The following is a 24,961-nucleotide window of genomic DNA, read 5'->3' on the forward strand; positions in this document are numbered from 1 at the left end:
AAAGTTGAGAAACCCAACAATTGCAAGTTTTCCTACCTGCTCTACAGTTGGAGTTTACCACCGAGGAAGTCAAATTCCAGTGGTCCATTATTAGTGAACAAAAACTGGAAGTACGATTAGTATTAGATTAAGAGCGGGGTATCTATGCTAGTATATGTAGTCACATGGGGCGTGTTGTGAGAAGATGCCTCAAATCTGTCATTATTTAGTTGAGGGTTGTATTATTTCCACTTAATTTGGGGTGCAGTGTATCAAATTGCAGGTTCCAAGGACTGGCATTGTAGTTTGTGTCTGTTAGAGGGGCAATTATGGATCCCAAATTAGGTGTGGTGGAGTAGGAGATTTTATCTGATGATTTATTTAAGATGGGGTAGTATTTATGCTATAGTGGGAGGTTAAAGTTTAGGATTTTAAAGAAAAGTTGGATCTTTCTGATTTGGCAGGCGTCACTTTTTATTTATGTTTTATTTAGTGTGTTTTCTACCGAAACACTTTAAAACTTCCTATACTTGTATATTTTGTCGTATAGAACAGAGAAAAATATTTTATATTCGAAATTATTTCATGTTAAAAGTTGTCGTATTTCGGTAATTTCAACCAATCACTGACGTCTATTGAGGTGAAAACAATTACTGCTCTGGAGTGTAAACAACATGTTCTACCGGTGTAATGGGATCTTTTCCCTTGAATAAAATTAGTGCCGTTGTTTGTCAATAACTATCGGCGGTACTATTATTTATGAAATTGTTCGTGTGTTTGTACTGGTTTTAGCTTTAGGGTTTTAGGGTTAGGGTTCGGGTTTTAGAGTTTGGGTTAGGGTTAGAGTTAGGGTTATGAGTATTTTTGCAAAAATACTCATAAACCTAACCCTAAAACCCTAAAGCTAAAACCAGTACAAACACAAACGATGTCATAAATAACAGTACCGCCGATAGTTGTTGACAAACAACAGCACTTATTTTATTCAAGGGAAAAGATCCCATTACACCGGTAGAACATGTTGTTTACATTCCAGAGCAGTAATTGTTTTCACCTCAATAAGCGTCAGTGATTTGTTGAAATTACCGAAATACGACAATTTTAACACGTAATAACTTTAAAAACATAAATTTTTCTCAATAACACTAAGAGTAAAAGATGCTTTATATGACACATTCTACCAGTGTCCCAAGTTTGAAAGTGTTTCGTTAAGAAAACGAGTGGCGCCCGCCAAATCAGAAAGATCCGAAAAGTTTAGGTGGAGGTTTAACTTGGAGGGAGAAAGGTGCTGCAAACCATAAGATCTCTCGCTTCCTGCCTTTAGAATGTTTAGAGGGTGTAGATCTAGATAGGGAGGCTTATAGTTATTATAAGTTTGAGGCAGCCAGTGGGGCTGTCGGGTGTGATGTACAGGAGGTTTTCTTTTTGAGAGTTGATGGATTGATGTTGAGTGGAAGAAAGGTCTGTGGATTCGGCGCTAGTATAAGGAAAGAGACGTGCAATTTTTGTTTTAAGCTTCGTATTGGGGATATAAGAGATCTTTTCATGGAAGCCACTTATCTGGAGAGCCTGATCATAATACAGGGAGGGCATGGTTGTTAAAAATTTCTTCATTAGCAGATATGTTGGAGATTCTGATAGAAATGCCTGTGACTATATTATTAAAGGTAACTTTAGGGTGATTTGATTGGACGTTGATATTTTGTAAAAATTGATTGGCTTTTAAGGAAAGGGTGATATAGATTTGTATTTAAGCCCAGGATAACGTCTACGAAATTGACTGCCTTAGTGTCAATTTCAAACGAGATACTCAGGTTATATACTAAAATTAATAATCACATATAGGGTCCAATTTCAGGATTAAAGCAGTAAAAATAGTTTATTTCCCATCTTCAGTACAATATAGTCAAAGAAACATAATCACAGATATTTATACATACCCATCCATTTCTCAATGTCAGATTGAGAAATGGATGCATACTTTCAAGCGAAGATTAAGGCTTTATTTAACAGGATTGGTGATATTAAAGAATAATAATTTGAGATGTCAAACTGAAGGAAATGGGTGTGCTGTTTATGAGGAAGAGAGTGGAACCAAGTGATGAAGTTACCAGTACAAAGTGGAAGCTTAATGTTAGTCTTAACTAGAGGTAGAATTTGATTGATAATGCATTTATTAATTTGACTCAAGTCTAATTTAGTGAGGCAGATCAGTTTAATAGAAGGCTTAGTGGAGAAGTTGAGCTTATGGTCTTTCAGGGTGAAGCGGGGGAATTTAGGTGTATATGGTTCAGTTCATCATCATCATCATCGTTTAACGTCCGCTTTCCATGCTAGCATGGGTTGGACGATTTGACTGAGGACTGGTGAAACCGGATGGCAACACCAGGCTCCAGTCTGATTTGGCAGAGTTTCTACAGCTGGATGCCCTTCCTAACGCCAACCACTCAGAGAGTGTAGTGGGTGCTTTTACGTGTCACCTGCACGAAAACGGCCACGCTCGAAATGGTGTCTTTTATGTGCCACCCGCACAAGCCAGTCCAGGGGCACTGGCAACGATCTCGCTCGAAAATCCTACAGGAGCCAGTCAGGCGGTACTGGCAACGGCCACGCTCAAAATGGTGCATCTCATGTGCCACCCGCACAAGAACCAGTCCAGGGGCACTGGCAACGATCTTACTTGGCTTGCCGGGTCTTCTCACGCACAGCCCATTTCCAAAGGTCTCGGTCCGTAGTCATCGCCTCGGTGAGGCCCAATGTACGAAGGTCTTGCCTCACCACCTCAGCCCAGGTCTTCCTGGGCCTACCTCTTCCACGGGTTCCCTCAACTGTTAGGGTGTGGCACTTTTTCACGCAGCTATCCTCCTCCATTCTCACCACATGTCCATACCAGCGCAATCGTCTCTCTTGCACGCCACAACTGATGCTTCTAATGTTCAGCTTTTCTCTCAAGATACTTACACTCTGACGGGTATTCACATTGACATTACACATCCAACGGAGCATACTGGCTTCATTCCTTGCGAGCTTACGTATGTCCTCAGCAGTTACAGCCCATGTTTCACTGCCATGTAGCATGGTTGTTCGTACGCATGCGTCATACAGTCTGCCTTTTACTCTGAGTGAGAGTCCCTTTGTCGCCAGCAGGGGTAAGAGCTCTCTAAACTTTGCCCAGGCTATTCTTATTCTAGCAGCTACACTTTCAGCGCACCCACCCCCACTACTAACTTGGTCGCCCAGATAGCGGAAGCTATCGACTACCTCTAGTTTTTCACCCTGGAATGAGATAGAAGTTGTTTCCTGTTTGTTTGCAGTCTTTATTGCACCTGAACATCTGCCACAAACAAAAACTAACTTGCTAGTTAACCTGCCTTTGATGTTGCTGCACCTCTTATGTGTCCATAGCTTGCACCGGGTACATCTTATAGAGTTACTACCTACTCCTTTTCTACATACTGAGCAGGGCCATCTACCTGAAGGGGTTTGTGTTTTATCTACCTTCCTACTTATTAGGATTTTGGTTTTAGCTAGGTTGACTCTAAGGCCCTTCAATTCTAGACCTTGCTTCCACACCTGAAACTTCTCCTCTAGTTCTGATAGTGACTCCGCAATTAGGGCAAGGTCATCAGCATAGAGGAGCTCCCAGGGGCAACCTGTCTTGAACTCCTCTGTGATTGCCTGGAGGACTATGGTAAATAATAGGGGGCTGAGGACGGAACCTTGGTGGACCCCTACCTCTACCCGGAATTCATTGCTGTACTCATTTCCAACCCTCACCTTACTGGCCGCATCTCTGTACATGGCTCGCACAGCTCTCACTAGCCATTCTTCTATCCCAAGTTTCCTCATTGACCACCAGATAAGGGATCGGGGGACCCTGTCAAAGGCTTTCTCCATGTCAACGAAAGCCAGGTACAGAGGTTTATCCTTGGCTAGGTATTTCTCTTGCAACTGTCTCACTAGAAATAAGGCATCAGTAGTGCTTTTACCTGGCACGAACCCAAACTGCATCTCATCTAAATTGATTCGCTCCCTAATTAGTTGGGCTATGACCCTCTCTGTAACTTTCATAACCTGATCTAACAGCTTGATGCCTCTGTAATTATTTGTATCTAAAGCGTCCCCTTTACCTTTGTAGCAGTTGACTATGATGCTGCTACACCAGTCATAGGGTATGACTCCTTCGTGTATCACCTGGTTCGTAATACGGGTGACTAGGCTATAGCCAACTTTAACAAATTTAGATCAGTTTATCTGCATAATTGCCTCTAAATAAATATATAAGTATGTATGTGTGTGTATAGATGGATAGATAAATAACTATTTTAATTGGAGAAAAGAAATATAAACCAATGCAATAAATGTAATAAAATTTGTGTTCATTCCAGAGAACAGATGTATCTCCATAGCTTTTATGGCAAAGTGGTATAATTCATATACATTATAATTCAGCTCTGCCCATCAGAGCTAAGATAATTTATAATGAAATTAGATCCACTGGATATGCAGTAAATATAGTGAGGCAAGAAGTAAATACAACAAACTATATAAAAGGACCCAGTACTGTAATAGATTAGGTTTGAAGGAGTTTTAGTTGAGCAGATTGACCTCCACCTCTTTTTTTTTTTTTTAAAGCCTGGCACTTACTCTGCTTGCTTCTTTTGCTGAACCACTGAGTTATGGAGACAAACCATAACAAAATAACAAACAAAATAACGGTTTTCAAGAGGTGTAGAGGTGAGGCACAAAGACAGACAGACACACACACACATACATATATACTAGGTGACGTACCCGGTAATTCTTGGGAAAGCAGAGCTTATCTCTTGATTCTATTGTCATAATTGTTTCGCTAACCGAATAACAACAATACAAACTATGTGGCCCTTAAAATGGTTTTTGTGCATTTACAAAGAATACTAAACTGTCTTACCCAGGATCTTGTTTTTAAAGAATTCCCAATAAGTTATGAAGACCCAAATTGTGAAGTCAGTTATGTAATAACATGAAATTAGTTATCCGATAGTAAGAATTCAAATAAAGTAGCACCGAAAAGGACTTTAATGCATTCCCAGAGTATATAGAGCATAAGAGGAATTACTAATAAGGTATGTATACTAAAATCGTGAAGCTTGTTAATTAATAACAAGCTAGTCAGATATGAGATAATAACAGTTCAAAGTAAATAACTCTGAAAAGGGCTTCTGTGCATCCCCAGAGAGTATTACCCTCAGGGGCACTAGTGAATAAGTCAGTAACTGAAATAAGTGGATCTATTGTTTAGGAAAATTTTATTTACTTGTTTAAGGGTTGTACTGGATAAACTGCGAAAATAACTCTAACATTTCAAATACTAAGAAATAAGCATATTCAATTTGATTTATACCAAATGATTTAGGAAAATGAATGGGTTATTTTCCTTGGCTGTTAAAATCTGGGCGAATGGGTTATTTCCCTTGGATCTTAAAATGAAATATATTATATATATATATATATGTATGTATGTATGTATGTATGCAACATATCTTTTGATTGATTTTTAAACATAGAATCTGTTTTCTTTTTAGACAAGGATTTTTAATGCTCTTATCCACTAAGCCTCAAAATATAATGTAGAATATATTAAGAATTAAAAAGTTAATGCTGTGGAAATCTCAAACTACTGTAAATTATAATTAATCTTGAAGAGATTTGGAATATTCTACTTTGAACTTGCTTTACTTGAGACATTGTAACTTTCATTCACTTTGTGATTATCATTATTACCATCATCGCCATCATCAAAAAAGCCGCATATGACCTTTTTCTGCTTTGTCAGGAGAGAAAAAGCAGTGTTTGTGATCTTTAGCAGGACCTCTGAGTCTAGTGATGAAAAAGAAGGGAAACCCCCAAATTATGAATTATCTTTTAACCAAAAGGTGGGCTGGATATGAACCTAAGTAAGAGACATCCCTTAAAATTTTGTGCTTAGTTTTGGAGTCACATGGTTGTGAACCATATTCTTACATACATGGCTATCAGTCTGTTAAAAATTATTCCATTAAACTGAAAATTAAATAATCAAATCCAACATTTTAATTAAATAAAATATTTTTTCTCCTATAGCTATTGAATTTTTTTTATGAAACTGAAGAGAAAATATTGTTCATTTAAAGATAGGAGGGAAGTTACATGTGTGAGAAAAATAATTGAATGCCAAAGGTAAGTTATATAGGATTAAATACTCCATAATGATAAGTGACGTGTGTGTGTGGTCTGTGTACTACATATGTAAAGAATCCTGAAGTTGTGTTCTTGAGGTGAAGTGCAAGTGAACAACATTAATAGACTGAGAAACAATAGATGTTTAACAAAGATATCAATCGATAAATAAAGTCTAAAAAGTTGTTGAAAGTAGAAGATATATTTGCAAAAGTGAAAAAAAAACCCCAAAAAAACAGTCGATAAAAACAAGGTGGAAAACATAGGAAATAATAGTAAAGAACATTTTTAAAGTACTTCAAATCTTCCTTACCGTCTTCAACCAAACCTTTTGGACAAAAGCAGCCTTCTACACAAAAAGTAGTATTGTCGAAAAGATGGGTTCCTTCTTTGTCTCTACACGTTGGAGGATTGGGAGGACCACATTCTTTGTAGACTCGAGGCCAATCACACATAACAGCTGAAATAAGACATATTTTATTTTAGTTTTAACATTTTGTGCATTAAACATTTTATGACATTATTTAAAACTTGAAATTGATTACACACAGCACAGTGGTTATTTCTTGGAGGGAAGATATTCAAAATAATTGTGTTCTTTCTGTTCTCCCCCCCCCCCCTCTCTCTCTCTATATATATATAATATATTTATATATGTGAATGAGAAAAAGGAGAAAATAGAAAAATTGATGCATAGACATCAGTTTATTCAAAGATAATAAAATCAACATAATATGAAATTCTTATTCCTACAGCTGTTTCCATATTCAAAATCAATTTTAAATTTTCATGTTGAAATTGGTTAATTGGATATTTCATGAGGGGAGAATTTCCAGAAAGGAGTTTCATTCCAACGTCAATTTCTCCATTTTCTCCTTTTTTCTCATTCATAGATATTTTAAATGCCAATATACAGTTTTCACTGAACACTGGTATAAACCAGAGAACTAGGATGCAAACATCCCTTAAAAGGTTACAGGTCCTTGGCATGATTATACTTATATATATCATCATCATCATCATTTAACGTCCGTTGTCCATGCTGGCATCAGTTGGAGGGTTTGATTGGGAAGGCACGCTGGAAGGCTGTGCCAGGCTCCAGTCTGATATTGTATGGTTTTCTACAGCCGAGTGCCCTTCCTAACACCAACCACTCCGAGAGTGTAATGTGTGCTTTTATGTGCCACTGGCATGGGTGCCATTTGCATGACACTGGTATCTGTCATGACTGCAATTTTGCTTGGCTTGATGGGTCTTCTTCTCAAACACAACATAATGCTAAACGTTTTGGTCATTGCCTCCATGAGGCCCAGCACTCGAAAGGAAGTTATATTTTTATATATATATATTTATATAAATTTTTACAGATATTTGATAAGATGAGATTCATCAAAACCGGTAATATTTTCTTTATATAATTTTTTAAAATCATTTTTATTAAATTTCCTCTTAAATTGAAATGTCTTAGACTTACTTTTCATGCTGCTTCCACCTCCACCTTTTATATATAAAAATTTGATTTCTATAGATCTCTAATCTTTTTTCAACCTATATATATATATATATATATATATATATATATATATCATCATCATCATCATCATCATCGTTTAACGTCCGCTTTCCATGCTAGCATGGGTTGGACGATTTGACTGAGGACTGGTGAAACCGGATGGCAACACCAGCCTCCAATCTGATTTAGCAGAGTTTTTACATCTGGATGCCCTTCCTAACGCCAACCACTCAGAGAGTGTAGTGGGTGCTTTTATGTGTCACTCGCACGAAGGCCAGTCAGGCGGTACTGGCAATGGCCACACTCAAAATGGTGTATTTTATGTGCCACCCACACAAGAGCCAGTCCAGGGGCACTGGCAACGATCTCGCTCGAAAATCCTACGAAGGCCAGTCAGGCGGTAGTGGCAACGGCCACGCTCAAAATGGTGTATTTTATGTGCCACCCGCACAAGAGCCAGTCCAGAGGCACTGGCAACGACCTCGCTCGAAAGTCCTTACACATGCCGCGGGCACAAGTGCCAGAAGGGCGATGCTGGGCACAGGTGCCATCACAATTTCACTTTCGTTTGCCCCAATAAGTCTTCGCAAGCTGAGTTCCGTGTCCAATGAAGGAGACGACGTTGGCACGGGTGCCAGTCGTCGAATTTAGTTCGATTTCACTTGCCTCAGCAAGTCTTCGCAAGCGGAGTTTAGTGTCCAATGTAGGAAAGGTACCCATGAGTGGGCTGGCTACACCCCTGGCAGAAGCCTTGGATTTAGGTCTCACTTGGCTTGCCAGGTCTTCTCACGCACAGCACATTTCCAAAGGTCTCGGTCAGGAGTCATCGCCTCGGTGAAGCCCAATGTTCAAAGGTCTTGCCTCACCACCTCAGCCCAGGTCTTCCTGGGCCTACTTCTTCCACGGGGTCATACATGTGTGTGTGTGTGAAAAGGTTGAATTATATTTCATCATATACATTGGAGGGTTCCAAAAAAGCAATTTCTAACAAAGATTCTTCATATTTTGCTGGTAGCGTACTGGCGTAAGTTTTTGCGAATATGAAAATATTACTTGTATAGTGTGTGTTATGAAAATTTATGGAAAGGAATCCCATAAAACTCAACAAATTTGTTAAAAATGGAGAAGAGAAGTGATACTTCTTGCACTGAAGAGAACAATGATATATAATTAATTTAATTTAATCAAATTAATTTAATTATTCCACCATGAATTTACATGTTAATATCACTGTTTGAAACAATCGTATGCGTTTATGAAAGTTCTTTCAAATTTTAACATTTTCTCTTCTCCATTTTTAACAAATTTGTTGAGTTCTATGGATACCTTTCCATAAATTTTCATAGCACACTATATATACAGGGTGTCCACAAAGTCTGGGTACGTGGAGTAAATAAAATCATGACATAAACAATTAAATATAAGAAATAATAATTTCTTAAAGTATGTGTTAATCCTCATGAACCCAGATTTTGAGGACACCCTGTATATATATGCATATACATGTTTAATTAAGTACATAAAAAAACACACACACACATTTGTGCATTTGGTGTTTTGGGTCAAGTATGTGAAATAAAATGCATGTATTTAATAAACAAAAGTTGCACAAAATTTAGAAAGTAATTCAAAATGAAGATTTTGCTTGTGTGTCACACATAGAAAACAAAAATGAAATAGAGTTTGTTTATAAGATATTTAGTTACATCATTTATGAAGGTTTCATTAACAAGAATGGCTATCAGTTATATAATGTAAATCATAAAATCAAATTGACGTGTCAAATCTTCAGAAATGCATATCATCATCATCATCATCATCATCTTTTAATGTCCGTTGTCCATGCTGGCATGGGTTGGAGGGTTTGACCAAGGCTGGTAAGCTGAGGGGCTGCACCAGACTGCAGTCTGATTTGGCATGGTTTTCCATGGCTGGATGCCCTTCCTAATGCCAACCAGTCCAAGAGATTAATGGGTGCTTTTACATATCACTAGCCCAGGTGCTAGTTGTGTGACTTCAGTATCTGACATAACTACAATTTCACTTGGCTTGATGGGTCTTCTCAAGCATAGCATATTGCCAAAGGTCTTGGTCACTAGTTATTGCCTCCATTCGAAGATCATGCTTCACCACCTTGTCTCAGGTCTTCCTGTGTCTACCATTTCCACAGATTCCTTCCACTGTTAGAGTGCAGCACTTCTTCACACAGCTACCCTCATCCATATGCATCACATGATCATACCAGCACAGTCATCTCTTTTGCACACCATATCTGATGCTTCTTATACCCAACTTTTCTCTCAGGACACTTACACCCTGTTGTGCATTCACACTGACATTGCTCATCCAGTGGAGCATACTAGCTTCATTCCTTACAAATCTGCACATGTCCTCAGCAGTCACAGCCCATGTTTCACTGCCATGGCTGTTTGCATACAGGTATCATAGTCTGCTTTTCACTCTGAGAGAGAAGCCCTTTGTTTCCAACAGAGGTAGGAACTCTCTGAACTTTACCCAGCCTATTCTTATTCTAGCAGCTATGCATCCACTTCTGCTACTGACTTGGTCACTTAGGTAATGAAAGCTGTAAACTACTTCTAGTTTTCCCCACTGACATTTGATGGAGTCTATTTTCTCTACATTTTTAGTGTTAATTGTACCTATGCACCTTCTGTACATAAAAACTATTTTCCCTGTTAATCTTCCTCTGATATTGCTGCACCTCTTATGTGCATTAATAAAGCCTATGAAGTTCCATCAGCGAGTTATTATTGCTATTATTACCTCCATCTTAGCGAAGGTGGAGGTATTGTTTTCAGTTATGTTTGTTTATTTATCCGTGGACAAGATATCTCAAAAACTGCTGGATGGATTTAGATGAAACTCTCAGGGATGTTTGACCTTGTGACTGGCATGAACTGATTAGATTTGGGGATCAACCTGGTTCTGGACGAGGATTCTGTTATTTTTCTGGGGTTTTTTTTCTTTTTTACTTAATTTTTGAGAGCGGTCAGGTCCATTTTTAGTATTCTCATTTGTGAGAGCAGTTGAGTTTATTTCAGATATTCTCATTTAAAAAATCATCTCTGGCTAATCATTGAGAGGACGTTGGTGTTGCCTTGGCAGAGGTTTGCTCTCTCTGAGTGCTCTTGTTATATTTATCCCAAGCTGAAAGGAGTTCCATACCATCAGATTACCCTGGGATAGAATTAACAGGTGGCAGCTGACAATTAAAAGCATAGGAGCTTTTAAGAGCACATCTGAGGCCTTTGATCAAACTAAAGTAAACAGATGGATGTGTGTGTGTGTAAGTTATTAAGAAAGAAGTATAACTGTATTGAAATAGATATATAGTGATAAAAAGAGAGATCAATAGCAAAAGCATTGGTCATATTATTTATGCTTTATTCTTTGAACTTGATGAAAAAATATATTTTTGAATACTTACCACACCTATCATTGTTTCTCCATCTAGCTACGACACCAATGTTTGTACATCTTCTGGCAAAGTTTGCAACAGCTGTACAATAACATTCACAATCTCCACCCAAGTTGCAACTATAATAATTAAAAAGGATTAAAAATTCAAATAAATACTTGTTTATATTAAAGATTTTCTTAACTTTTATATACAGTCTCTTTATTTTTCTTTAAGTTCTGGAATCGACCTCACAAATTTACAGAATTGAAAAATTTATTTAACAGAAAAAAACCCCAAAAAACCAAAATACTATTATTCTAGTCTTGAGCATAAATATTCTAAAACAACTGCTGGCCATTTCCTGCTTCATGAATCTGATGAAAATCTGATTTTATATTGTATTTCAACTCCTTGACAGTACTCTGCTGAGTTACACAAATCTCTTTCATTTTTTATCAAGAGTGCTTTTATATACATTTTAATAAAAGTAAACTATATCAACATGGTATTTTCACATTTATAAATTGCCAAGGACGGTATTTTCTAACATTTTATACAATTCTACAATGCTAAACACCAGTGTTCTTTGTTCATATGAGTAAAAAAACTATTAATCTGCACATCAACATAGCTTTCACTACAATACTGTTCTATATTTTAGAGTGAGGAATTCTGTAACTTAGTGGTTCGGCAAATTTGACCGATAGAATAAGTACTAGGCTTACAAAGAATAAGTCCTGGGGTCAATTCCTTCGACTAAAGGCAGTGCTCCAGCATGGCCACAGTCAAATGACTGAAACAAGTAAAAGAGTAAATAAACCATTGTAAAAATAATTTTAAAAAATTTAAAGGAATAAATAGTTCCAACTTACCCACAAGAATCGTGTAAACAGTCATCATAATATTCCTGCACAACAGAATCAGGTAACACTTCTCGACATAAGGAGAAGACATTGCCATATTTAATAACTTTACATGATTCAATAGCCCATGGTTTTCTGCGTGGCTGTAGCTGAATTTCAAAATGTATTAAAAGGAATATTATTAAAAACATGAGCAGGCTATTTGATTTGTAAACTGAATTATTTTCCATTTTTATATGACATTTTCAACCTGATATGAAATAATTCATGAAATACAGAGGTAACATTTTTCATTACAATTTATGCAAACACTTTGCTGAACATAGGAGTTATCAAGAGCTCCCAAAACATAGGTTGAGCCTTTCACTTCACCTTGCTAAGCCAATTTTTAGGTTTTGTTATCACTTTATACTGTAGGTCATGTAATGTTTATAACCATTCTTTTATCCTTATTTCCATTCTGGGCTGAACTGCACATTGAACTGTCCTTAAATGGTTTCAATAGCATATCAGTTTTTCTACAAGAAGAGGCTTCTAGCTTTCAAACTCAATCTTTCTCCATTACTGGAGAAAAAGATTGTTGTTTGTTACTTCTTGAGCCATGTCTGGCTCATAAAGGCTGGTTTCCAGGTTTCATTGATGTATAGGTTCCTCACCTGGATGGGACGCCACTCTGTCACAGGTGAGCTGCTGGATGCAGGAAGAAAAAGTGAGAGACAGTTGTGGCGAAAGAGTCAGCAGAAGTTTGCCATTACCTTCTACCGGAGCCATGTGAAGCTTAGGTATTTCGCTCATAAACACACACAATGCCCAGTCTGAGATTCAAACCCATGATCCTTCGACTGAAAATCCGCTGCTCTAACCACTAGACCATGTGCCTCCATGGAGAAAAGAATACTGTGAGTAATCTCATATGACACTTCTCAGGATATAATGTAATTAATTTCAAAAGTAAGAGAAACAAGAACTAACTGCTATATTTCACAGATATTTTATTAGTCCTAGAAGACTGACCTCAACAAGACTCAAACTCAGGGTACAGAGAACTTGAACAAAAATCACTAGGCATTTTATCCCATGCTCTAACAAATCTGTCAATTCACCAAGAACACGAATTTATTTTCTATTGTGAAACTTGTGCATCAAGAGAGCTGAATGAATAATTTTTCCTTTGTTTAACTCAATTTTTCCTGCTATCGTCCCTCACCCTTCTCTTCCATTTATTTTGTTTGTATTCTGTTTAACTTCTCCACAATCACTCATGGTGACATTGCTTCATTTACATTTTTTCATTCAGTTATTCATCATCTACATGTCTTACACCTGGAACTCATCAGGCAGTGGAGAATTAGGGTGTAACATAAAGCTATGGGAAACAACTCTGACATAGTATTCTGGCAGATAGTTTTTATTGTTCAACTCTGTTAAGTCTTTGGTTATTTCTGTATTCAGTCCCATCTCCACCATCCTGATCATGTCTTGCCATTGGATCCAGCTGATTAGAGATGATGGGGCATGAATGATGCTGTTCAAGTTCTTGCCACTTAAAACTAGATTACACCATGTCATGATCTTGCAATTAATTGGTGTGTGAGCTTCTTGGAGTCACAGACAGCTAGACCTTTCATTGCAGTGGCTGGCACATCACACACATCTGCAACAATGGAAATACTACCACTTTCAAAGCTTCTTCACTTGTAAGGGCACATGGAATGTGTTGGACAGGTGGGATCAGTTGTAATTATTTGGTCTCCAAATGGCTGCATCCTCAATTGATATCACATGAAGTCATAATTTCCATTGATCTCCATTGGGTAAACACCATCAACTCTTATCTTTACTTCCAATACTATAATATTTTCCCCTTTTTCTTTTTCCCATACATTCGTTCTTGTTTCTTTTGTTTCCTATTGCTGTTCTTTTACAGACTGTTTTCATGCAATCTCAGTTTGAAACAGAATTTTTCTGCAACGGTCAGCATGCCTGAGTTTTGGCATTTGCTGGATTCTTTCTTGGTAACCCAAACCACCAAAAATACCTTCAAATTCCAGTGACTATGTTTGACATTGTTTAACCCATTTGTGCCGAAATTTTTCTAGTATATGAAATTACCTGAAAAATCACAGATGCTATTATTTTGACCTAAATAGCAACTGGAAAAAATTTCATTGAAATCCGTTTGATACAGACAGCATATGCATTAAGAACATGTTTCATTCTTTGATACAGATCATACGCAAATCACAATTTGTATCAAGTATTTGTTTTATACCCTTGTAAATTAAGTGTCAGTTTAAAAGGACAATCAGCATGAATGGGTTAAAAGAAGTTTCCTATCAAAACTGAATCATAACTTGACTGCAAAGAAAAGAAGACAGTCAACTGGATTAACTATCTTGTTTTACTGATACTCAGTTTTATTGATCTTAGATAAATACAAAATTGACTTCAGCATAATCCAAATTAAGAGTTTAGAGAGATAAAGCTAAACACTAATACTTTTAAAGAAAAACATTTACTAACTCAGTGACTTCTAATGGCACTTAATTGAATTTATTTTAAGGGTTATGTTTAACATGAACTCTTTCAATTCACTACAAAATCATAGAAAATATTTAACCCAGTTAATGAATTAAAACAAAAGTAAATTTTTCTACATCTTTGTGTTGGTATTTGAACAGTTTATATTCAAGGTGTGCTATTGTGAAAAATCATGAACATTTGGAAAGTAAATAACTTTAAAATTGTTATATAGACACCTGGATAAAACCATGTCGTTTAACATATTTCATGCTTTCTCAAATCCATAAAAACAAAGAGGTATTCGTAAATATTCTTTAGAGAGTATATGATTTTAATAACAAGGCAAATTCTTAAGAATTGATCCTAATTGTAAATCTCAAGTAAGTTTTTTTCTTTCTTTAATTTGAATTTCTTTTTTCATAATATCAAACTAGGAAGTCCAATAAAAGTTAATGAGTTGTACATGCAACAAGTATCTGCACAGTTTCTATCTATGAAATTCCACCTCAAGGTATTGGTTAAACAGTTTATGCTACAATAAAAAAAAAGAAAAAAGAAATGAACAAATATGTTTTTACATACCTCACAAGCATCTTTCAAAGTTGAAGGAGGCTTTAGACAGTCAGTAACTCTCCAAGTATGGGCAAATTCAGAAGGTACTTTTTCAACTGAATTGGATCTTGTTTGAAAGTCATTTGTAGAGTCATGATCTCTGTTGCCACACAGACCTTGTACTTTCCCAGCCCATTCATCGCTCAATTGGACATACAGTCTAGTACCTAATATGTATAAATACAATAAATATAAGATAATAACATATGCATGTCAAAGCTGGTTATTCACTCTATCTCTCGCATTCTTTCTAATGAATTTCAAAGTTTTCCTTACTTTTATCCCATGTAAAAGTAAAACCTACAGATGTATGAACTATATAAGTGAATTCAGTTTCCTTCACTGAATAATTCTGCGAGACAAGACCTCTGTCAGAAATATCGAAGTCATCAAAGGTTGGTGGCTTTCCTTGTACAAAGTGAATGGTTTTGTTGAAGATTTTTAACTCAATATTCTTTGTGCAAACTGTAAATGGGAAGTTGCATTCAATATTCCTGACAATAACTTTAAATGTTCCATCCAATGATTCTGTAAAGGTATATGCACAATCGCTTTCAAAGGAGTAGTGAAGACCATCAAATGTAGAGTAGTGAGATGCACCAGATGTCCAACATTCAGCTGAAATAGAAGTATAATGCTTGTTTACAATTTGGTTTAGCAACCTTTATATATGTGTGTGCGGAACATTACATACATACATTTTAATAAATATTTTGGGTAAGGTTGGATCAGATGGAACACATTTTACAAAAGTGCTTATTTTCAACACATGGTTACATTGGTAAAACTACAACATCATTTTTTAAATATATATATATGTGTGTGTGTGTGGTAAGTAGCTTGCTTGCCAACCACATGGTCTTGGGTTCAGTCCCACTGCGTGACACCTTGGGCAAGTGTCTTCTACTATAGCCTCGGGCCGACTAAAGCCTTGTGAGTGGATTTGGTAGACAGAAACTGAAAGAAGCCCGTCGTATATATGTATATATATATATATATATATATATATACATATATGTATGCGTGTGTGTATGTTTGTATGTCTGTGTTTGTCCCCCCAACATCGCTTGACAACCGATGCTGGTGTGTTTAGGTCCCCGTAACTTAACGGTTCGGCAAATTTGACCGATAGAATAAGTACTAGGCTTACAAAGAATAAGTCCTGGGGTCGATTTGATTCGACTAAAGGCGGTGCTCCAGCATGGCCGCAGTCAAATGACTGAAACAACTAAAAGAGTATATGTTTATTGTCTTCATCATTTTTGTTAATGACTACCATTATGATTTCCATAAAACCAACCGGTGGGCTTATCCTTTGGAGAAGTTTTATCAAAAGCAAAGTTGTCATTTTGGATATCAACAAAGCTTTCAACCATGTCTGGCATGTAAACCTCCTTTCAAAACTGTCTCTCATCATTTGAATTACATTTCACTATCATTGTCTATTGATAAAGCTTTTTCTATCCCTCATACTATCAACTATGGCATACCCCAAACTTTACTTTTGTTACCCTATTTCTTTACACCATTGACTTATCCCCACATCCAACTACACCCACACTTATGCAGATGACACTAAACTTCATTCTTTCCTAATATATCCAGCCATGTGTCTTCCACTTTTAATGGGTTGATTCCACAAACACCCATGCACTCCATGAACAGAGACCTTGAAAATATTTTCCAATAGAGATATGCCAATCTTGTTTTTCTCAAGAGCAAGGAAATACATATACTAGTCATTTAAAGAAGACCTTATCACACGACATTTCTCTCCTTCAATCATAATCTCCACTCAACTAGAGTCCACAAAACCACTCCAATTGCTTGATCTTCTTAACACTGAGGATCTCTTCTGACAAAAATACCGCCTTAACATAATTCAGACTACATCTCAATAACTGGCCCCTCACTTCAGAGTCAAAACGGTTACTCAGCCTCCAGCAAATAATGACACTTCTTTTCAGTTTAAGTGAAGATGTACTTGCGGTAGTGAGGTTAATTGGGAGATTTTCCTTTCATCATATTTCGACATGAAGCATGTGGTCAAGTGTTTCGGCTGCCTGATTGTGGGTTTGATTCTTGAACCGGTTGGCATGTTCAGTTATTAGAATACAAATGAAAGATTAATTTTCATGTATTGTCAAAGGCAATCTAGGCTAATGGAATGTATTCCTTTCCAAGATATTGATTGCAACAATGTTTCAGCGGGGTCATTTTTGTTGCCAACAAGCCATGTTGCTGCATCAAAGAAGTGGGCTTCTACCTCCATTTAAATATGATAAAATTATATTATACATGATGCATAGGCTTCTCAGCCCTCAGTACTGTGGCACTCCTAGCATCTACCTGTGTGCAGGTGAAGTCTAAAATAGAATTAATGAGCATACTTTGCTTAGACCACCAACCTAAATAATAAGATCTAAATAGTTCTCAGATCATTAGAGATATATGAATATAAGGGTGTTGGTATCAGTGATTTTCAAAATTGTAAATGATGATAAGTTGAAGAAATTTTAGAGTAACTGATTTTTATCAATTAGGGAGCATAAGTTTTAAAACAGGCTTAAAAAAAATTAATTGTATTTTTTTAATGCAATTAACAAACTAACCTGGACAGTTCTCTGGACCACTACTCTGCTGCCATACTGAATTTATACATTCTCTAAAATACAAAAGAAATGAAATCAAGAGTCTAGAAATTCACTGTTGAATTTGAGATCTAATAAAATCAAATTGTGTGCTTGGCTTAATAATTCTATCGGAAAGCAATTGGCAAATAAGGATGATTATTTCATCAAGCTGTTTTCCTTAGTTCAAGGGTAAAGACAAATCACAGATGGCCCTGCTTGGTATGTAGAAAAAGTGTCAAGAGAAACTGCATACGGTGAACCCAGTGCAAGCTATGGACACATGAGAGGTGCAGAAGTATCACTGGAAGACTAACAGAGTCTTTACATGTGGCAGATATGCAGGTACATTGAACACAAGGAATGCATGAAAAAATAGGCACCCTCCAATGTCAGTAGGGATCCTTAGAAATAGTAGATAGTTTCCATTACTTAGGTGACCAAGTTAGCAGTGGTGGAGGATGCTCTGAAAGCATAGCTGCTAGAATAAGAACAGGCTGGGCAAAGTTCAGAGAGCTACTACCTCTGTTAGTAACGAAGGACTCCCCTCTCAGAGTGAAAGGCAGATTGTATGATGCCTGTGTATGGACAGCTATGTTACATGGCAGTGAGACATGGGCTGTGACTACAGAGGATATGCAATGGCTTGAAAGGACTGAAGCCAGTATACTGCACAGGAGGAGTAAAGTCAGTGTGCATATATGACAGAATGTAAGTGATTTGAGAGAAAAACTGGGTATATGAGGCATCAGATGTAGTGTGCAAGAGAGAAGACTGTGCTGGTGTGGTCATGTGATTTGTATAAATGAAGACAGTTGCATCAAGAAGTGATGATCTCTAATCGTAGAGGAATATGTGGGAGGGGCAGACCCAGGAAGAAGTGATGAGAAAGGCTCAACAGATGTTGTCTTCACAGAGGGGATGACAGGGGACTGAGACTCCTGACAATTTGTGGTGCTTGAGAAGAAACTCCAAGCAAAGTAAAATCGTGCTTGTCCATGCATACAGGCATGACCCTTGCACCCCTCTTCAGCTGGGTGTTCCTAATCTTGTAGGCTCATGGGTGCTGGTGCTATGTAAAAATCACCTGTACTGGAGTCAGTAAAAGCACCCAGTATCCTCTGTAAAGTGGTTGGCATTAGGAAGGGCATCCAGTTGTAGAAACCATGCCAAAATAAACATGGAGCCCAGGCCATTCTTCAGCTGGCCAAACCGTTCAACCCATACTAGTATGGAAAAATGAACATTAAATCATCATGATCATGATATATATATATATATATATATATATATACAGGGGTTGGATGAAATAATGGAAACATCTTAAAATTTCAAACAAATTTATTTTAATATGGGGTAGGACCGCCTTTGAATTCTATAAGGTATGGACTTGCACAAAGTTTGAATTGTTTCCAAAGGAATTGTTGTCCATTCTTCATCTAAAACAGTCTCCAGTTCTTGTAGTGATGATGGTGGAAGATATCAACTCCTTACTTGTTTTTTACTAAAATGCACCATAAATGTTCAATAATATTGAGATCTGAGGACTGTGGTGGCCAGATAAGATGTTCAACTTCACTAGAATGTTCCTCGTGCCATTCAATACCAACTTTAGCTGTGTGAATTGGTGCATTATCATACTGAAAGATTGTGTTACCCTCAGTTCTACAACCATAGAATGAATTTGATTAGATAAAATGCTTAAACAGTCTTGACTATTAATTCTGCCATGAATGGAAACCATTGGCCCTGTGGATTTCCAAGATACAGCCCCCCCAGATCATTACAGATCCTCCTCCATGTTTAACAGTTGGAAGAATACAGTCTGGGTCAAATACTTCTTTTGGCTGTCTCCACATGTATACTTGGCCAGTGGTTGGAAATAGGGTAAAGGATGACTTGTCCGAGAAAACAACATTCTTCCACTGGTCTAGGGACCAATTCTGTAGGTTTTTACTCCACTCTAAATACTTTGCAACCTTTGTTTTTGAAAGTAGTAATAGTGAAACAAGCTTTTGACAGTTTTATAGATTTCAAAATTATGATGCTATGATGCTAGGTGATTCCATTATTTTGTCCAACCCCTGTATATATATATATATATATATATATATATATATATATAACCAAATATCTATTCCTATGTATACAAAACTGGGGCATAGCAGCTGATGGTTTTTACGCTAACTTGCATATAATCATTTGCAGGCTATTCAGCTTGTCTCCAATTCAGTTCAGGTAGATGAGACTGATAACCGCAAGAACGGTGAAGCATCAATGTCCATCACTCCTGGATAGGATTTGGGGTCAGTTATCTTGCCTGTCTATAACTTTCAGGTGCTTTAACTCCTGGCAGTTTGAGAGCGTCATCTCCTCTGTGTCAAATTGTAGCCTACCTGCAAATGAGCAAATCACATACGTTGAGTATATGTTTTCAATAATGATTAAATAGTACGTTTGCTGATGTGTGTAAAATTTGGTGAAGCTGAAATTAATTAACTAGAGTTGCACGAAGTAGCATTTAATGAAATATATTAGGTGTTTCTAGGGCTAATGGATGTATGGGTCTATGGTTGTTTTGCAGATATTGATTGTTTAGTGAGACAAAGACAGGATACAGTTATATAAAATATCTGTGTCATATTGAATAGAAATGGAATTTGCAATTAACGATGAAAACAGACATGTTCAGTGAATCACGTAGGAGTAAATGAAGATATTTAGTTTGGCATAAGATGTTCTGACCTTTTGATTATTCCCAGAAGTCTTGGTTAATTTTCAAGACATTCGAGAGTTTTGGTTTCTCTTATGTTTTTATACAGGTCTTGGCCACTTTGTGACAATAGAAAGGGCAACGCACAGGATGTCTTTCAGGGCCTCCATGATTGTTGAGAGAAAGGAAGAACGTTATCATCTGATTGAAAACCTAATCCAAATGTTTACAACTGGGTGAATTTGTCAAAAAGGCTCCAAAACCCAAATGATTGCCTCTACCTGGGCAGTGGTTATAACTTGAAATTAGGATCAACTTTTATAAAACATATCTAATAATTTTAATGAAATCCTTGGTAAATGAAGTAGCTATGCAGTTAAATAGAATTTTGGTACTTACAATTTTTTGCAACCAACTTCCAATGTGGTTCCTGCAGGCTTCCAGGTATTTCCATATTTGCAAGGACATTCACTTGGTAAAACACAATCACCCTGATTTCAAAAATTTTTTTAAAAAAGGCAAAGAAGTAACAATATGTCATTATTGTTATAGATTATGTTGTAGAAATGTATCTGCATTTTGCTTATTAGTATTGATTAAAAAAAAAAAAAAAAAAAGCTTGCCTTGTTATTTAGTTATGTAAAGATTTTGGGAATCTTTTGAAATTTTTGTTATGGCAAAGTCAAAAGTGAAAGTTCTGAGCCTGTGATCTTAGACTGGTACAAAGGAAAATGTAGGAAGAAATTATGAGTTTTGTAATATTTTTATACTTTATCTACATGTTTGCAAGAATGAACTTGCTAACAATACCCACAGGACAGATAGTGGTTTTGAACTGGATGACAGACTAACCCATGCTAGCACAGAAATTAGATGTTAAAAAACGATAATGATAACTGTATCCTTCCAGATGTACTCAACATTTAAGCGCTACCTGTCAATTTTCAGTTTACGTCAACATATAAGATTTATCATCATCACCATCATTATCATCGTTTAACGTCCGTTTTCCATGCTGGCATGGGTTGGACGATTCGACTGTGGTCTGGGAAGACTGTGGTCTGGGAAGACTGTGGTCTGGGAAGACTGTGGTCTGGGAAGACTGTGGTCTGGGGCATCACAAATTGAGCATAGCACTTTTTAAGATCTGCTTCTTATCTTATCAGTTTCTTTTGCTGTAAACACTCTAACACCAAATGTCAAGCAGTGTCAGAAAAAACGCACACACACATACACATTCATACACACACACACATTCACACACACACACACACACACACACGCACGCATACATTCACATGCACATACACACATACAAACACACACACACACACACACACACACACACGATAGGCTTCTCTCAGTTTCTCTCTGCCAAATCTGCTCACAAGGCTTTGGTTAGTCTGAGGCTATAGAAGAAGACACTTGCCCAAGGTTCCATACAGTGGGACTGAACTCAGAACCATGTGGTTGGAAAGCAAACTTCTTACCGCACAATCATGCCTGCACCAATTTTAGTTTCATTAACATATCTTGTTTTTGTAATTAATACAGAGCAATAGAAGTATATGGCTTGTTGTGTACCAGACAATACGAAGGTGCCTGGTCTAATGGGTAGACTGTTGGACCCCTGGTCATAAGATTGTTAGTTTAATTCCCAAACAAAATGGCACATAATGGACCTTTGACAATCTACTTAATTTCAAATGGCTCTATTTCATTCAGCTTAAAATATGTTGCAGCTGCTCCAGAGTCGCATTTCATAGATCTTTAGTTCAAAATCTTGCTAATGTAAAAATGTTAATGGCTGTTGATGGTTACAATACCCTGGATGATGATGATGATGATGTATGCCATTTCTTTAGGATTCACTGTTATTTTAATAAATTAATCAGAGAATTAGCTAGGTTCTCACAGACTGGTGAAATTCCTGCAAGCAATGCTTAGGCTTAAAGTTAAGCAGGTCCAGTGTCTTCTGGAAATATGGGTGAGGATGAATACGAGGTTTCATTTGAATGTTTGCTATAAGATCAACTCCTTTTTATCATCATCATTGTTTAACTTCCACTTTCCATGCTGGCATGGGTTGGACGGTTTGACTGAGGACTGGCAAGCCAGAAGGCTGCACCAAGCTCGAATCTGATCTGGCAAGGTTTCTACAACTAGATGCCCTTCCTAACACCAACCACTCCGATAGTGTAGTGGGTGCTTTTTACGTGCCACCAGCATGGGAACCAGTCAGGTGGCCCTGGCATTGATCATGCTCGAATGGGGCTTTTTATTACATGCCACCGACACAGGAGCCAGTCCAGCAGCACTGGCATCAACCATGCTTAAATGGTACTTTTTACATCCCACTGGCACAAGAGCCAGTCTTGTGGCACTGGTATTGACCATGCTCAAATGGTGCATTTTACATGCCACCAGCATGGGTGCCAGTCAGGTGGTATTGGCATTGGCCGTGACAAAGATTTCACTTGACTCAACAGGTTTTCTCAAGCACAGCATATTGCCCAATGATTGAAGGGTACTCTTAAATGGGCCAGTAATGCAGCACTGTTGTAGGTAAATCAGGTAACATGTAAAGCCTACCACCTAATTTCATCCCTGATGCCCCTTCTCGTGACATAACAATTCAGTTTTTCAAATTTTTGTTGATACTATTTTTGTAGTTGCTTCTTTTTATTTATTTCAAACAGTATTTTAGATGCCATTCAAGAGGATAAGAATATTGAAATCATTTTACCTTGATGAATATCAAAACATTTGGTGATACCATTTAAAAAATTTGTTTAGTATGACTATTTATAGTAAATGGAATTTTTTGAACCCTACTTGTAATAATTCCAACCATTCATTCTCTTATAAACATTTTGTTATAATTTTTACAATACTCAACTTGTGGGATATATAATTATTTCAACAGATATGAAATATTTTTCATCAGACTTTGTGCTGGGTAGTCTTAGTTTTGTTATTATGGACTGAATGAAAGGTTTAAAAATATATGAAAGAATCAGAACTTGAATAATGTAATTCAAAGGAAGCAGTTAATATTAATAAGGTGGCATGCTGGCACACTCATTAACATGCCAGGCAAAACGCATGCTGGCACACTCATTAACATGCCAGGCAAAACGCATGCTGGCACACTCATTAACATGCCAGGCAAAACGCATGCTGGCGCACTCATTAACATGCCAGGCAAAACGCATGCTGGCACACTCATTAACATGCCAGGCAAAACGCATGCTGGCACACTCATTAACATGCCAGGCAAAACGCATGCTGGCATTTCATCCATTCTTATGTTTTGAATTAAAATTCTGCTGAGTTTACCTCTGCCTTTAATCCTTTACCAGGTCAATAAAGTAAATACCAGCTGAATGTTGGGGTCAATGTAACTGACTGACACCCACTCCCAACATTTGCTAAAATTTGAGACCAAAGGTAGTGAACTGGCAGAATCACTGTTACACTGGGCCCAGTGGCATTTTGTCTGACTTTATACTCTGTGTTCAAGTTTTGCTAGGGTCCACTTTGCCCAATGCTGGGATCGATGTAATTCCCCCAAAATTTGAGGCCTTAGTAGAAAGGAATACTAGTTAATATTTTTACTATCTCCCCTTGCCTGATTAAGCACTAAACATACCAAATACTTTTGAGATTTACTTACATCTGGAGATGACACATAATTTGGAGGACATCTACAACCTTCATACTCTGAGTCATAGAGTATACATGGTTCAGGTTTGGATAAAGTATGACAGGTTTCTTGACAGGTTGTTGCATTGTCTACCCATGTACGATTTTTGCGGCAGATCACTTCTTCTGTAGTTGTATTGCACTCCCATTTACCACTAGTACATTCACTGAAAACAGAAAATTGTATTACTTAGACCATAACATTATTTACATCAACTTGACATTTGTAAATATGAGGTCTGATCAATAAGTATCTGGACTGGTGCTATAAAAACAAGACTAAAATATGTACCAATTTGGCATTTAATCTCCTTCAAAGTAGTCCTTTTCAGAATCGACATACTTAATCTAGCACTGTTTCCATTGATGGAAGCATTCCTGGAACTTGTTTTCTGGGATAATCAGCAGCTGCCTCATCGCATTCACTTTGATTTCCTTGACATCCTGAAATCTTCTTCTTTTCAATTGAGATTTGATTTTCCGAAAGAGGAAAATGTTGCAAGGGGTGAGATCTGGGGAATACAGTGGCTGTCGGACCTGGGGAATGCTGTGCCTTGCTAAAAACTGCTGCACAAGCTGCATTGAATGAGCAAGTGCATTGTCAACTGAAAGCGGGTTTGGCACAAACTTGGCAGACACATATCTCATACCCAAATCTTCAGTGATAACAGACTGAACTGAACCATAACTAATCTGCACATCCTCTGATAACTTACTGATAGGGATTCGATAATTTCCCCTCACAGCTGCATGCACATCTGCGATGTTTTTCTCAGTTCTGTTGGTTGCAAGCCCCTCAGA

The 24,961-nt window shown here is 37.2% G+C and overlaps 1 protein-coding gene across 1 annotated transcript in view; it reads right to left on the reverse strand.

Moving 5' to 3' along the window:
* LOC106867733 (SCO-spondin) overlaps positions 1–24,961 on the reverse strand; it is a 114,250-nt gene that overhangs the window by 22,638 nt on the left and 66,651 nt on the right. Inside the window, exons 18-25 of the mRNA XM_089340674.1 lie at positions 24,132–24,327; positions 20,855–20,946; positions 17,725–17,777; positions 15,389–15,730; positions 15,083–15,279; positions 11,987–12,126; positions 11,142–11,251; positions 6,494–6,640 (exon numbers count right to left, since the gene is read on the reverse strand). Of these exons, the coding sequence (XP_089196800.1) occupies positions 6,494–6,640; positions 11,142–11,251; positions 11,987–12,126; positions 15,083–15,279; positions 15,389–15,730; positions 17,725–17,777; positions 20,855–20,946; positions 24,132–24,327 (1,277 nt within the window). The remainder of the gene's footprint in view (positions 1–6,493; positions 6,641–11,141; positions 11,252–11,986; positions 12,127–15,082; positions 15,280–15,388; positions 15,731–17,724; positions 17,778–20,854; positions 20,947–24,131; positions 24,328–24,961) is intronic.

The sequence above is a fragment of the Octopus bimaculoides genome, chromosome 2 (genome assembly GCF_046866305.1).
Source record: "Octopus bimaculoides isolate indiv1 chromosome 2, ASM4686630v1, whole genome shotgun sequence".
Classification (NCBI taxonomy): Eukaryota; Metazoa; Mollusca; class Cephalopoda; order Octopoda; family Octopodidae; genus Octopus; species Octopus bimaculoides.